The following is a 13,895-nucleotide window of genomic DNA, read 5'->3' as shown; positions in this document are numbered from 1 at the left end:
ACTTGAATGCCTTCACTGCCTGCACCGATGAATAGTCACCGCCGTCTAAATGAGTGCTTCAAAATAATAGTACAGCATTTAGCATTTTGCTCTGCGTGCGCATTATGCCCCAGGAGTGCGACGATTACGACAACTGCAGCCCTGCACTGAGGTTGTTTACATGGCTGAAGTGCGCAGACAGTACTGCTCGTTTGCGAGGCATAAAACGCAAGGTGGGTTCTCCTTATCTTAAATGTTACATACTCTTGCTTACAAATTGCACTTTTACTCATTTACATACCATGATAACACCGCAATAAGCGCCCATGATGCTATATCGCCTGTTTGGGAAATGCTTCGCGTAGGATACCATGCTTTCTGCTAACTGTATCTGATTTCGCTTATGTCACCAAAATTTAATTTTAGATCGGTTTAGCTAAAAATACGTTCGGACATTACTTGAATTAATAAAAACAACCATATTTGTTGTCTACAGTCGACGCCTTCTGCCGGCTGCCTTCTGCACATGCTATGCAGATCGGGTCACATATATCGGCACTTCCCCCTTATTGTACTCGCGTCCTGTGATGTAAGCAGTCATCGCTTTGAGGGCACTGTAGCCAAAACTACGCTTGACAGCTATTTTCAGGCGCTAAAACTTGCGAATTTGCCCTCCGCAATCGCTGAAATCGCACACACGAATCCTGCGTACTCATTAGGCCTCGTCACGAAAGGGGCTGGCGGTCCACCGTCGATTGAAATTCAAGGATATGGCAAAAGTTTCTCACTGATTAGCAAGGAAGTGTGAAGGTATGATAAGTAGCCGCTCGTTTTACTTCTTTCGATACGGATATGGTACACAAGCGCAGTTTTTCCGGCCGTCGCCTCGCCGGGCATGAAGCTCTTGCCCGGTCGCGCAAGCTCGGGTGACAGCAGCGAGCGATGAGCGGCACTGTTGTGCGACGTTTTCTGCCCATGCCACTTGCCTTGCCGATCGGTTTTATGCGCAGGCACCGATTGAAAGCACATCTTCGCTGGTGCACGCACATCGCGTATGTCGCCATGGCTAGCATGAGATAGAACAGGTTTTAAAATTCTTAAGTTTATAGAATGTCATACCAATTAGTCCCCTACCACACTCTTCTGGTTTATACTAAGCTGACTCTTAACATTATTACGATACGCGGTCGTTGATCGTGCTGGCGTCGTCGTCGGTCTAGTGTGACAGACCAGTGCATCAGCGACGGCATTTGCATACCGACCAGCCCACCGACATCGATCGCCGTTGCATCGGCCTGTAGTGTGACCGGATCCCAACTATACCGAATAAAAGCTGCGTTACTATTATCACTTTTGCGGCACCAGCCACTCATATATGCATAGGGGGCAACTGCTACTTAGACCGCCCGCGAAAGTACAGGGGGAATGACCCCTCGCTGCGGATATTGCAGCAACGAGAGCAGATGACGTTGACGTGGTTTACGTAAAAAGCGTACAGGCACAAAAAGACTGAGACAGCACACACACAAGATAGGACTAGCGCCAACTTCCAACTAAGTTTATTCATGGAAAAAACCCCTTAATAACCACAGGAGCAGGCAAAGACAAAAGCAGAACAAATACAAGCATTGATATATTCAAGCAGCTACATAACAAACGCACACGTGCAAAATGACCAAGCAATGATTATGTCGGTGATAATGAACCACCAAGGAAACTAATCTCTTCTTCTGACGAGACAGATGGCTTGCTTATGCAGATATGACCCCTCTGCTTGATGTAATAAGCTTCGATGATTTCACGCTCCAATTTGTCTAACGATTTCATGCTCTAATCTGTCTTCAGACCTTGCAATGAATTTAGTATTTTCAGAACCGCGACGGCACTTGCAGCTTTTGCAATGAGTGGCCATGTGGCTGCCATAACCATTTTTTATAGCAATCTTGTGCTGCCTCACCCTTTCGTCAAAGCACTGGCCTGTCTGGCCAATATATTCTTGACCACAGCTTAGAGGCACGGCATACACAACATCAGCCGTACAATCAGTGGCGCCAGTTTGGTGGTTCTTTTTGCACTGCCTGACCATTCTTACTTTGTTCAAGGTGCAAACGCGCGACAGCTTGCAAGGAGCAGAAAGAACCACCTTGACCTTATTTATACCTGCTAGCCACTTTTTTATGTTATGTGTAAGTCGATGAATATAGGGAATTACCATTGTTGGTTGCTTTTCTTTATCCTTGTTTTTTATTACTTGATCAGTCTTTAACATCGGCTTGCGTTTCTTAAGAGGGCTCACCAGCTACGAGGCAACTCAGATTTGAACTTTTTCGGTTGGTAGATGGCAGCACTTAACTACCACAAAAAAGGAGGGAACTTCTATTTCCCCTCCAGGTGTGTAAATTCTACCGCGACACCCCCTTGACAGCTTCACAGAAGGAGTAGTTCTTCGGGGGCGAACAAAGTAGGGCCCAGAACTTTCTTTGTATATCCTGCCAAAGCTGGAAATAAGAATAATCCCTCTCAAGGGGTGGTGGTCAGAGAATGGACCTTTTTCCAGCAACCCACCACACAGCTGACACAACGAAAAATACGTTTTTGAGTTTGGGTCCCCCTAAGCTCCCTCGAATCTTTTCTGAGAAAATTCACTTACAATGACAGGTGACAGCTAGGATGGGGTATACAGCCTATGCTGGTTTCCCATAGCCAGAACAGATAAGTGTGAGTCATCTTTTGACGCACCTTGGGAACACCGCCCCTTCGGCACTTCGGTCGGCTATTCCGTATTCCACGTATTCCTCCGTCCCCACACACAATGCAAGCCTAGTGGCCGTGTATGAGTGTGGACGCCGATTCGGCGACCCGGCCTCAGTGAAAAGCTTTTTGCGCTCTCATTGTTTGCGCTGCCAGTGTTTATTTTGCATTGTCTTTGCTGTTGTTCCCTTACTTTTCGTTTAACAACACAACTCTGATTTGAACTTTTTCTGTCGATAGATGGTAGCACTTAAGCACCCCCAAAAAAAGGTGGTAAGTTCTATCCCCCCCTCCAAGTATGTAAACTACACAGCGACACGAAAGCATTCGTTCTTGCGCATTCAAAGAGTAGAGCCCAGAACTTTCTGTAGGTATGCGGCGAAATTTCGGGGGACCAAAGCACAAAAAAGTTAACCCCTCTGAAGCCATTCAGCAAAGAAGGATGTGGGCGTCAATGGGCCATTTCGCAGTAACCCACCAATTTAGCGTTTCTGGTTTGGGCCGCCTAAGCTCCCTCGACTTTTCTGAGAAAATTATTTTACAGTGGTAGGGTGGGGTTTCTGGTTTCGCTTGAGCAGACAGGTGTGCTGGATTGAAATGGCGGAAGAGACTTGACCCATCCCCAGGACATTACTGGAAAAAGGTCCATTGGGTTGAGCACCTATGTAGCCAGCCCCAAATAAAAGGAAAGAAAGGAGCTCCTAGCACAAGGCCTCATGGCTGGTCTTCTTCCCTTTCCCGCGTAGCCTTCCTTATATAGCTACAGATGGATGTCCTTGAGTGCAGTGACAGCGTGTAGCTTACTTTTCCTAGTCTCGTACGAGCGTTCCCAGCGCCGAACATCCATGTTCCACTTCTCAGCTCCAACAAGGCTTGAGTGTTTGGCATGTTCTAACGGTGGTCATCATCTTGTGGCACTTTTGTGCGCCATACTTTTGATCCCTGTCTTGACAGCAGTAGATTTGTCTCAAAGGGCTTGAATACCAGCAGGCAACAAGTCAGCAGAAAATGCCATCAAAGAATTTCAGGTACGGGAAGCGTAAGCGTGCAGGTGCACTGATTGCGAATACCGGAAAGCGGCCAGCTCTCGAAAAGGAAGCTCCTACGAGCAAAAGACACTCTTCTCGCTATCGTGGTGACCTTGGCCACCCTGCTGAAGGTTATTCGACGCCTGAAGTCAACGAGCACAACCCAAGGCCGGCAGACGTTGAAGCCCTCATCAGAGAACCGGAGGTGCCAGGAAGTGCCCTGTCATCTTCATCATCTTCAGTGATGAGCGCAACAGGGTCGTGCGACGAAGATATTGCTATTGGAGGTTCCGCCACCACCCCAGTAAAGAACGGCAGTGCAAGTGCTGGAATTCAAGGTCGGCGCATTGTTAGCCTTCAGTACCTGTTGAGCAGCTTGCAAAAGACCGCCCTCCATGCTCCCTTCAACTGCACTTTAGCGGATATGGACTGTGAGTCTGAAAGAAAGCAAGGTCTTCGAAGCACGTTGACTCTCGTATGCAGGATGTGCCGAAGGAAGGATGTCATCCACACGGACCCGCAACCTGACGCACAAGCTTCTATCGGCTGCGGTGATGTAAACACATCAGCGGTATGTGGAATAATGTCAATTGGCTGTGGCTTCTCAAACCTTAACGAACTGCTTGCGTCTATGAACATCCCAAGAATGTCATCGGACACTTACACAAAAATAGAGGACAACGTTGGCCACATCATCAATCAAGCCGCCAGGGAGGAAATGAAAAGAGCGGGCGCAGAAGAGGCAAGGCTGGCAAGAGAACGTGGCAACATTGACAGTGACGGTACACCCACGATAGCAGTCATCGCAGATGGTGCGTGGTCAAAGAGATCAAATCTAAAGTCTGACGAAAACTCGTCTGGTCGGGTAGAAGATTCATGTATGAAGAAAAAAGGAACGCCGACCAAAAGGTTGTTGTTTAAAACGAAGACGTTTCGGCTTCCATACGGAAGCCTTGATCACTGGGCAGAAAGCCCAGAGCACAAAGCTTAAGTGCGTCGCAGTAATCGCCCCAAGCATCTTGCATACGTAGGCGGGAGATTGCCTGCGTTGTGGTTAAGGGTTTTGTCTTTGGATTATCAGGGATTCCAGATATCGATCCTACAAGAACAAATATGACGCTTCGTCAGGCGTGGTGAGTGTAAAAATTTATTTAATTGCCAAAGTGGTAAAAATGCTGCATTTTGTACTTGAAATATTTTACACTTGCTCCTTCGGCTAATTGAAGAGATATGGAAAAGGCCCGCGCTTTCATTACAAAGCACTGAAACTAGTTTCAGTGCTTGCGTCAACGAAGAGAGAGAGCGTGCAGTGATTAGAACTGTGAATACAAAAATGCTGTCAGCGATGTTATGTGTGTTTGAGTTGGTCCTTGTATACGTGCAAACGCACAGTTTTAATAATTATAATTTTTTCCTGTTGTTCAGTGATTAATATCTTGTGATATCTTGTGAAAAACAGTATTTACATCACACTACGAGCAGGAAGAAAGACTATAGAATAAGCATGAAAGCGGGGCTATGTACCGCTGTGATCGAAAGGCACCAATTTGCCTGGAGGTAGTTACAAAGCAGCACTTGAGTCACAAGCATGACAATACCTATATGTTCTAGCCATTAGCAGTGCAGCCAGTATGGCAGCTTCGTGACTAATATTGGTCTTACTCTTTCAGGCTGCCATCGTTGGTCACAGAACTGGAAAAGTCCTGTACCTTGGCGTGAAAAACAAGGTATGGGCAATGTGTCGTCGAACTCCACAAGGTGCCACCCCGAAAGAGCATCAGTGCCACAAGAACTGGCAGGGAAGCTCAAAAAGCATGGAGCAAGCTATTGTTGTTGAAGGCTTCAAGAAAAGCGTTGAGCTACATGGCATCAAATATACAAAGCTTATAGCTGATGGTGATTCCAGCACTTACCGATCTATCGTCGCAGCAGCACCGTATGGCAACCAGCAGGTTGAAAAAATTAAGTGCAGGAACCACCTACTTAGAAACTATGCAGCAAAAATGAGAGAGATCGCTCAGAAGAAGTGGCTGGAAAAAATGCCTCCTAAATTAAAAAACTCTATTCTCCAAGCAGCTGTGCGCCTACGGCATGAAGTTGCAACAGCAATAAAAGTTAGAAGCAGTGAAGATGCATCGTTTTCTGAAAAAATAGACCGTCTTGCTCATGACATAAAGAACGGCCCAAATCATTTGTTTGGAGACCACGCCAACTGCGCTGATTACTTCTGTTCCGGAAGCAAAGCGGGAGAAGAAAATATATTTCCTGAAATAGTTCAGAAAGGCATCTTTGAAGAAATGTGTGTTGCCATGAGCAAAGTGGTTGCAAACGCGGCGAGCCTAATAATGGACGTCGATAACAATGCTGCCGAGCATTACAATTCCGTTGTGGCAAAATTTGTAGGTGGAAAGAGGATAAACTATTCCTTGAAAGCATCTTACGAGACAAGGTGTTTTGCAGCCTCCTTATCGCTCAACTGCCGAGGAACATACCAGGAAAAAATCGCGCGCAGGATATCGGGAGGGCAGCTTGGAGGATGCACAGCATCATTTGTGAAGGCATTAATTTCTAGGAGAGATTCGAAGCGAAAGCTACCGAAAAAGAAGATATCAAGCACTCCACGCTGCCAGCATCGAGAAAAAGAGCGACATATTGGTGCCGATGCTGATTACGGCGTACCAGACATGGAGCCTGATACTTTTCAATCTGCTTCCGACAACTTTCTGAAATCGCTCTCGCTATCAGCAACCAACATCGAAGACCTGCAGCGAGCAACGTCAAAGCAGAGTGGATCCACTGTGTGGAAACAAGAAAGGCGAAAAAGATTGACGGCATCATTGTTTGGTGCTATTTGTAAAATGAAGCCAACGACGGGATGTGGGTGGACAGTTGGTGACATCCTGTACAAAGAAATAACTTCCGAAGCGATTCGGTACAGAAAGTACCACGAGTGCTCAAGCAAATCGAGAATGAGTGCAACGTCGTGGTGAAGGAGTGCGGCCTGTTTGTTGACCAGGAGAGCCCCTTTCTTGGCGCTTCCCGGACGGACTCATTGGGGAAGACGTTTTTGTTGAAGTCAAGTGTCCGTACTCAGCGAGGGACCTTACTCCACTGGAAGGAGTTCGCGCCAAAAAAATAACGTGCTGTGAGGAAAACAAGAACGGGAGATTGCAGCTGAAGACAAACAGTAATTACTGGTATCAAGTGCAAGGACAGTTGAATATTGCTTGCCGTAGGAAGTGCTTGTTTGTGTTGTGGACCAAAAAAGGCATCAGCACTGAGGTGATATCCAGGAATCAATCGTTTTGGGAGGACGAGATGTTGCCGCGGCTCAAAAAATTTTATATGCACTGCTTGCTGCCTGAGCTCGTGGACCCAAGGAGGAGCCGTGGCCTTCCAATTCGTGAGCCCGATTACATTCTCGAAGCACAAAACACTACGACGATAACCAAGAAACCACCTAGGACACCCATTGTGACTAGGTGATATCCAGGAATCAATCGTTTTGGGAGGACGAGATGTTGCCGCGGCTCAAAAAATTTTATATGCACTGCTTGCTGCCTGAGCTCGTGGACCCAAGGAGGAGCCGTGGCCTTCCAATTCGTGAGCCCGATTACATTCTCGAAGCACAAAACACTACGACGATAACCAAGAAACCACCTAGGACACCCATTGTGACTACAACGCGTATTTTCCTTCTTTCACTGTGTCCTGCGTGACACACACGAACTGCGTTCACTGTGGAGCTAACGCAAGCCATCGTGCGCTACAGTATAGATGCCGTTGGACGACGACTGTGTTTCATCCACAGATGAGCGGCCTCACGCAGCGCTTGAACAAAACCACTGCAGACAAGCTCGCCATGGTCGCCGACGCTGAACCTGGGATGTCTTCCTTCCGTACGTCATGTTCGTCTACTACACCGCAGTTGAGATGACCACTCATATATGACACAATTTAGGCTCATTTATGGCGAAGAGGCAACGACAACGCTTGATGCCATGCTGCCAAACGTCACCAGTGAGGACAACCTTGACGTCACCGCCTGCTTGCAGCGTGCGGGAGCTCTACGAGTCTCTCGGCTACGCATTACACACCAAGAGCGAACCTACGCCCGAAGCTACAATCTCCGCCGTCGCCACGCACAATACAAGCCAAGTGACCGCATATGGGTGTAGACGCCTATTCTGCAGCAGCCCAATAAAGAGCTTGTTTCAGTACCACGTTAATCTGCTCGTCTGTTTTTTCATGGCATTTTCACCGCCTCGTGACAATATTTATTATAAATTGTAGTAGATTTACTTCCTTTCACACCTCCTTCACTGCTTATAATTTCACAACGAAATAAGTCAAAGTTGGATAAAACTTAAAAGGGCGGGAAGCGAGTTCTTGGTTAGCCATGTTTACATGAACCAATAACGTCTGGTTGAGTAGGGGGTTGGGCTGAGCGAGGTCCACCCAACTCGACCAGTGCGTGTTTAGATGAACTTGATTTTAGGGAGTCGAGACCGGTTCAATTGCAGCGACACCAAACGTCGAGCGAGCAAGCAGTGGCAGCCTCCGAAATTGGGGCCGCCATCGCTGTACAGCAGGCGCGACGGCGCAAGTGATAACCAAAAGAGCAAACGACGCACTGGGTGTACAACTGTTGCCAGATTATCTTAAAGCGTTTGGCAACGCTGGTCAAACAGGTGTTTCCTCCCGACCCATGACTGTGATAGAATGGTGCAGGTGCGGCCCTTTGTCCAATTCCTCAATGGCGTGGGCCGTCTTGCTAACCCCCGTCGATCGCTTTGTCATGGTAGGGAACGCTGTGCAGCTTTTCAAAACAGCGCGCCAGCTCAACGTCAGGCACCATAAGCTCGAGCAAAAAAGGAAAGCAGAAATCCTTTCAGAAAACAGCCCAAGCAAGAAAGAAGAAAGAGCTCAAGTCCGTCCAAGTTCTGAGTAAAAACCTGCGCGCACGAACACAGACAGCCAAGAGGTTGGTGGTAGAGTGTAGTAGCGACAAAAATATGCTGATGCCAGGTGGAGCCACGTCGCAGTGGTTACATATGGCGCGAATTTCCAATCCCCGCAGAAAATACATACGCAACTTTCAGAGCCTGTAAAACGCAAACACTAGGCTCGATATGGATGAAAATTGCGGCTTAACAACCAAGAGAGAAAAGGGAAGGATATGTTGTGGACGAAATTTTGATATTTGGCTTAGTTTTTTCACAAGATGACATGAAAGACCGACATATCTAAAAGTGCAATTTTTCTGGATATTTGCCTCTGAATTGTAAGACATTTAAACTTAAAAAATAAAATCTGTCCGCAACAGTTCCTCTGTTCACTAAAAAAGAAAATGCCACAAACCTCATGAAAATCTGTCCATTTTTAGACACGCTACAGCTTCTGAAAGTTCCCATGTATTTCCTATGGACACTGTCACTGGTGAACTCTCTTAACAGGGTTCTCACTGATACTAGTGATAAGGTGTTTTGGGTACCCTGCTGGGTGAAGGCATTCAGTTTGCGCATCAAAGCTCTGTGCCATCTCATGCTCACAAGATTTATCCAATGATGCATTCAGGCATGTCGCAACGATTCCACACTTGATTAGCTTGGAATATGCACTACCGAAGGGGAGTAGCTCTTTGCACGATCTGGGGCTGTAGGACCAACAAACTTGTCTGTTTTGAAAATACTAAATTCATTGCAAGGTCTAAAGACAGATTAGAGCGTGAAATCATCGAAGCTTAGTACATCAAGCAGAGGGGTCATATCTGCATAAGCAAGCCATCTGTCTCGTTGTTAGAAGAAAAGATTAGTTTCCTTAGTGGTTCATTATCAGCGACAGAATCATTGCTTAGTCATTTTGCACGTGTGCTTTTTGTTATGTAGCTGCTTGAATATATCAATGCTTGTATTTGTTCTGCTTTTATCTTTGCTTGAACCTGTGGTTATTAAGGGGTTTTTTCCATGAATAAACTTAGTTGGAAGTTGGCGCCAGTCCTGTCTTGTGTGTGTGCAGTCTTTTTGCGCCTGTACGCTTTTTGCGTAAAGCATGTCATGCTACGACCAACTAGCTCAAATCAGTCTTGCTGAGACGACGTTGCTCCGTGCATGCGGTAGTGACGTCACGAGAGCGTTCAATATGGCGGTCGCTGCCGGTGGGAGGAGTCTCCCGGTCTCAATTTCGATCGTTTTTTTTTTTTTCGAATATACAGCGCGTCCAGGGCAGCCAAATTTCGGAAATTGAATCATAAGCTCTTCTATAAGTTACTGAACCACAAAACTGCAATATGAAGAACGACCATGTCACGGCCCCTGTTAACTTTTGTGAAAAAAAAAAAAAAATTACTCGCATATTTTACGCGCCGTGCTGCGCTAGACCACTGTCATGCACGCGGGCTCTACCCTGTAGCATTCGGCTATTCCGCGTGTTTGTTCGGAACGCTATTTGAATACCTCGTGCACTGGGCGTTCGTGGTGGCGCCAGGGGCCGCTGTTACAATCGCGGCGGAACCAGCGGCATCGCCACTCGGAACGGACGGAAGCGCTTCCGGGGAGGATCGGCAGCTGATATATGAGCCGACACCGCTGTTGGTTTGGCTGATGAATGTGACTAGACGACTGGACTGCCGGCTACGCTTTTGTTCTTGGCTCTGACGGCTTATAGTTGTTCGACTGTGCCTTGCGATGGGACATCACGACTATCTGGCAAGTTTCAAACTGGTGCCGTAGCCTGTGTTCCTGTTCTGTGTATTCGTCCTTTGCGCTGGTTTTAACGCGACAGCGTCAAGGAGCTCGTGTCGCAGAAAAGCCGGTGACGTCGGCGTTTGGCCGTGAGCGAAAAATGGCGCATCCCGGTGGACACCTGAACCGCGCCGTAAGGGAAGGGATTTTCCTTCCCTTACGGCGCGGTATGGGGATTCAGCGAGAATTGTGACAAAAGCGTCATTTCCTTTCCTTAAAACCAATTTTGATCTCAATTTCCTTCCTTTACGGCCCGGTTCGGGTGACCACCGAGATATGTGAGACAGGCGTCCATTCCTTAAATTGTCAACGGGCCTCGCGTCGCGCCGAACGGGCGTTGGCGTTCCTTGGACTCCTTGGCAGCGCTGCAACACGCTGTCGCGTCTCACTCGTAAAGGCGAAGCTTAAGCGTCCCCCAATTTTGTTCTTTCTGCAACCATGTACCGACTCGCCCAGCTCTCCACTCTACAATCGTTGTGTCGGCAAACTTGTGCACACGTGGCTATTCTAGCTGACTTCGCCGCTACGAAGTACTGTTAAAGAATTGTGTGCTGTGATATTTGATTTATTGATTTGCGGTTGCTTTCCCGGACGAAGTTAGGAAAGCAAACTTACGGAATCCGGAACTACCGAACAATTGGCAGGGCCGCAAGCGATGACGCTGTTTAAAAGCCCGGGATACATGCGACGTTTTTTTCGACGATGTCCGCGCGGCAGAAAACGTCGGGGTGGCGCGACGGCCGGCCGGAGATACATAGAGGGGAAACGCGGTAGCCCGCCGCCGCGTATCTCTCGGCGCGAAAGCAATGTGATCAACAAGTGGCAAATACCATTTAGCGAGGAGCTCTTTGAAAGCAGCGACGCTGACTCCTGTCAGAATAACGAAATTGTTCATTTAGACCCCACTGTACTGATTGCAGCACGCGTCCATAGATATCTACAAGGTTTTGCGTGCTCGAACGCATGCGGTCGCGTACCTTTCGATGCCCGCTCAGCCGTGGTATAGTATAGCCGTGGCTACCATCGGCTGCGGTTTTCTTCGGCACCTTCCCTTCAGGGAGGAAAAGTGGTCATTTCGATCCAAGATTCGGTCGTGTTCTCCAAAAAAGTGACATTTCATGTCTCGTGAAGCGTTTATTTTCACGATATTTCCGTGCAATAAACAAAGCAGAGCTCGTCGGCCATGGCGGCCATTTTAGCGGAGGCGGCCAAACCGGAAAAGCGGGCTTTCTGCGCTGCTATTGGCTTGCTTCGGCTGCCGCATCCGGTCTCGTCGGACGCCGCGCGTCATTATCTGGCGGGGCCAGACCGGCGGCGGCGGGTGTTTTTTTCGAGGCCGGGCGTCAAATGCGCGCCGTCGGGCGAAAATCGCCCAAACAACGCTCCATGTATCCCGGGCTTTTAGCGTCTTATGAGCTTCGTGCATGCACCTTCATGCCATCCCGCAAAGGGGAGAGGGGGTGGGGGGGGGGGTGGGGGGGGGGTGCGCGGGCTTTCATTTAGAGTGAACTTTTTTTTTTTCGGGGGGCGGCCAGCGTGGGGTGCGGGTCTGGGTGCGGACGTATACGCAACAACATACAATATACCTATATTGCGCGTTATGACCTTTGTGGAGTTTTTTTAAATCGCGTTCGCGAAATCCCCATTTAATTTGCGCACCCCCTTCTTGGAGCCCTAATTTCTGAATAAAAAGTGCGCAAACTATGCGCGTAAATACGGTATATCAATTTGTACTCATTGTGTGCTTTGAGGTTCCTCGTTTTTTTTATCTTCATTCATTTATGCATTCCATTCACTTCTTTCAGGCCTTTTCTTTCCTGCTGTGTGCTTCATTCCTTGTTTGTGTTGCTAGTTCCTAGCTTTGTCTCGTTCAGGAGTGACAGTGATATGGTGGCTATGCCTTTAGTCTCTAAGTGCTATTGGCGCGGTTAGTGCTCGCCCCTTTCTTTTTAGGCTTGACATTTTTTTTGGCTCTTTCATTCTTCCTTTATGCACGTGAAAACCACTTTGTTTTATCAATATCCTTGTGTCTACACTTACAGAATGAAAACTTCAATGATGTCAACATACTGGGACCAGCTTATGCAAGAGTTCCGCATCAGGTAAGCTGCTGTGTGCATCTGCAGTTTGCTGGACTGTTTAAATGGCTCTGGAAGCATGCAGAGCCACTTAGGTACAGCTGCTGCTGTTTTGTTTTTACTGGGACAGTCACCTCGTCCATGCTGACATTGTATAACAATAAGATAAAAAATCTCCGCCAACATTGCCTCAGTATTCGACTTAAGAGCGTTAGCTACGAGAGTTTCAAGTGTTTACATCGGTGTGCTCGGCAAACGTAGAGAGGACCAAATCCAAACATCCACGGATGTTTCCTTTCTGAAAACATCCTTGGATGGATGGATGGATGGATGGATGGATGGATAAGGCTAAACCCTTTAAATCAGGCGGCGGCTCAAGCCACCTAGCCATGACTAATGAAATTTTATTCTCTTGATTTTAGCCACCAATCAGATAACCTTCGCTTGGTTACTTCTACCCGCTTAAAATCTACTTTCCCTTCACTGTCCTTAAACACCAATGCCTTTGATAAATCAGCCCCGCTGCTTTCCACTGTAGGGTGAAGCCCTTTACAGAAAAGTATCAAGTGTTCAGCCGTTTTCCTCCTCTCCGCACGAAACGCACAACGTGTCTATCTCATGGTACCTGACTCTATATGTCATAGTCCGCAAAACTCCCGTCCTGGCCTCAAACAACGAAGAGCTTCCCCTACAATTATCATAGATATTTTATTTGTCAATTTCCTGCTTAAAAATCCTTTATGTTCCCAGTGCCTGTTGCATAAACATCCCTGTTTTCCACAGAGCTCTCTGTTTCTTTAACCCTTTTCTTAACTGATAATTGCTGATTTGCCCCCCTACTGCTGTCCAGATATATTCTTGTCAATTTTCTAGTCCGCTTTCTCCATTTCGTGTCAACATTCTTTATATACAGGTATCTGAAAACTTTCATAGCCCACTGTTTTTCCTCCATCTTTCTCAATCGCTCCTCAAATTCTATCTTACTGCTAGCTTCTCTGCTCTCGAACGACGCCCATCCCATATCACCCTGTACCCCCTGATTTTGTGTATTGCCATGTGCTCCGAAAGCTAGCTTCCCTATGCCACGTTGTTTGATTTCTAACCTTACTTGAACATCTGGTCTCATGCACAGGACCGCATTACCGAAAGTCAGGCTAGGGACCATCACTCCTTTCCAGATCCCTCTTACCACTTCATACCTATTGTAATTCCAGAGTGTCCTATTTTTCATAACAGCTGCATTCCTACTAGCTTTATTCATTACATATTTTTCATGCTCTGTCAGATACTCAGCACTGTTATTTATCCACACCGAT

The 13,895-nt window shown here is 47.3% G+C and overlaps 1 protein-coding gene across 14 annotated transcripts in view; it reads left to right on the top strand.

Annotated features, from left to right (window-relative positions):
- The window catches only part of LOC144111495 (mesoderm induction early response protein 1-like), a 49,240-nt gene that overhangs the window by 15,647 nt on the left and 19,698 nt on the right, over positions 1-13,895 (top strand). For all 14 annotated transcript variants that reach the window (XR_013310065.1, XR_013310064.1, XR_013310061.1 and 11 more), the window contains one exon: positions 12,544-12,603. Coding sequence is in view for 8 of the 14 variants with exons in the window: in XM_077644812.1 (XP_077500938.1) it covers positions 12,544-12,603 (60 nt within the window). In the remaining 6 variants the exon portion in view is untranslated. The remainder of the gene's footprint in view (positions 1-12,543; positions 12,604-13,895) is intronic.

This window comes from Amblyomma americanum, chromosome 11 (assembly GCF_052857255.1).
Source record: "Amblyomma americanum isolate KBUSLIRL-KWMA chromosome 11, ASM5285725v1, whole genome shotgun sequence".
Classification (NCBI taxonomy): Eukaryota; Metazoa; Arthropoda; class Arachnida; order Ixodida; family Ixodidae; genus Amblyomma; species Amblyomma americanum.
The sequence above is the reverse complement of the archived record's forward strand: the minus strand, read 5'-3'. Positions and strand labels throughout refer to the sequence as shown.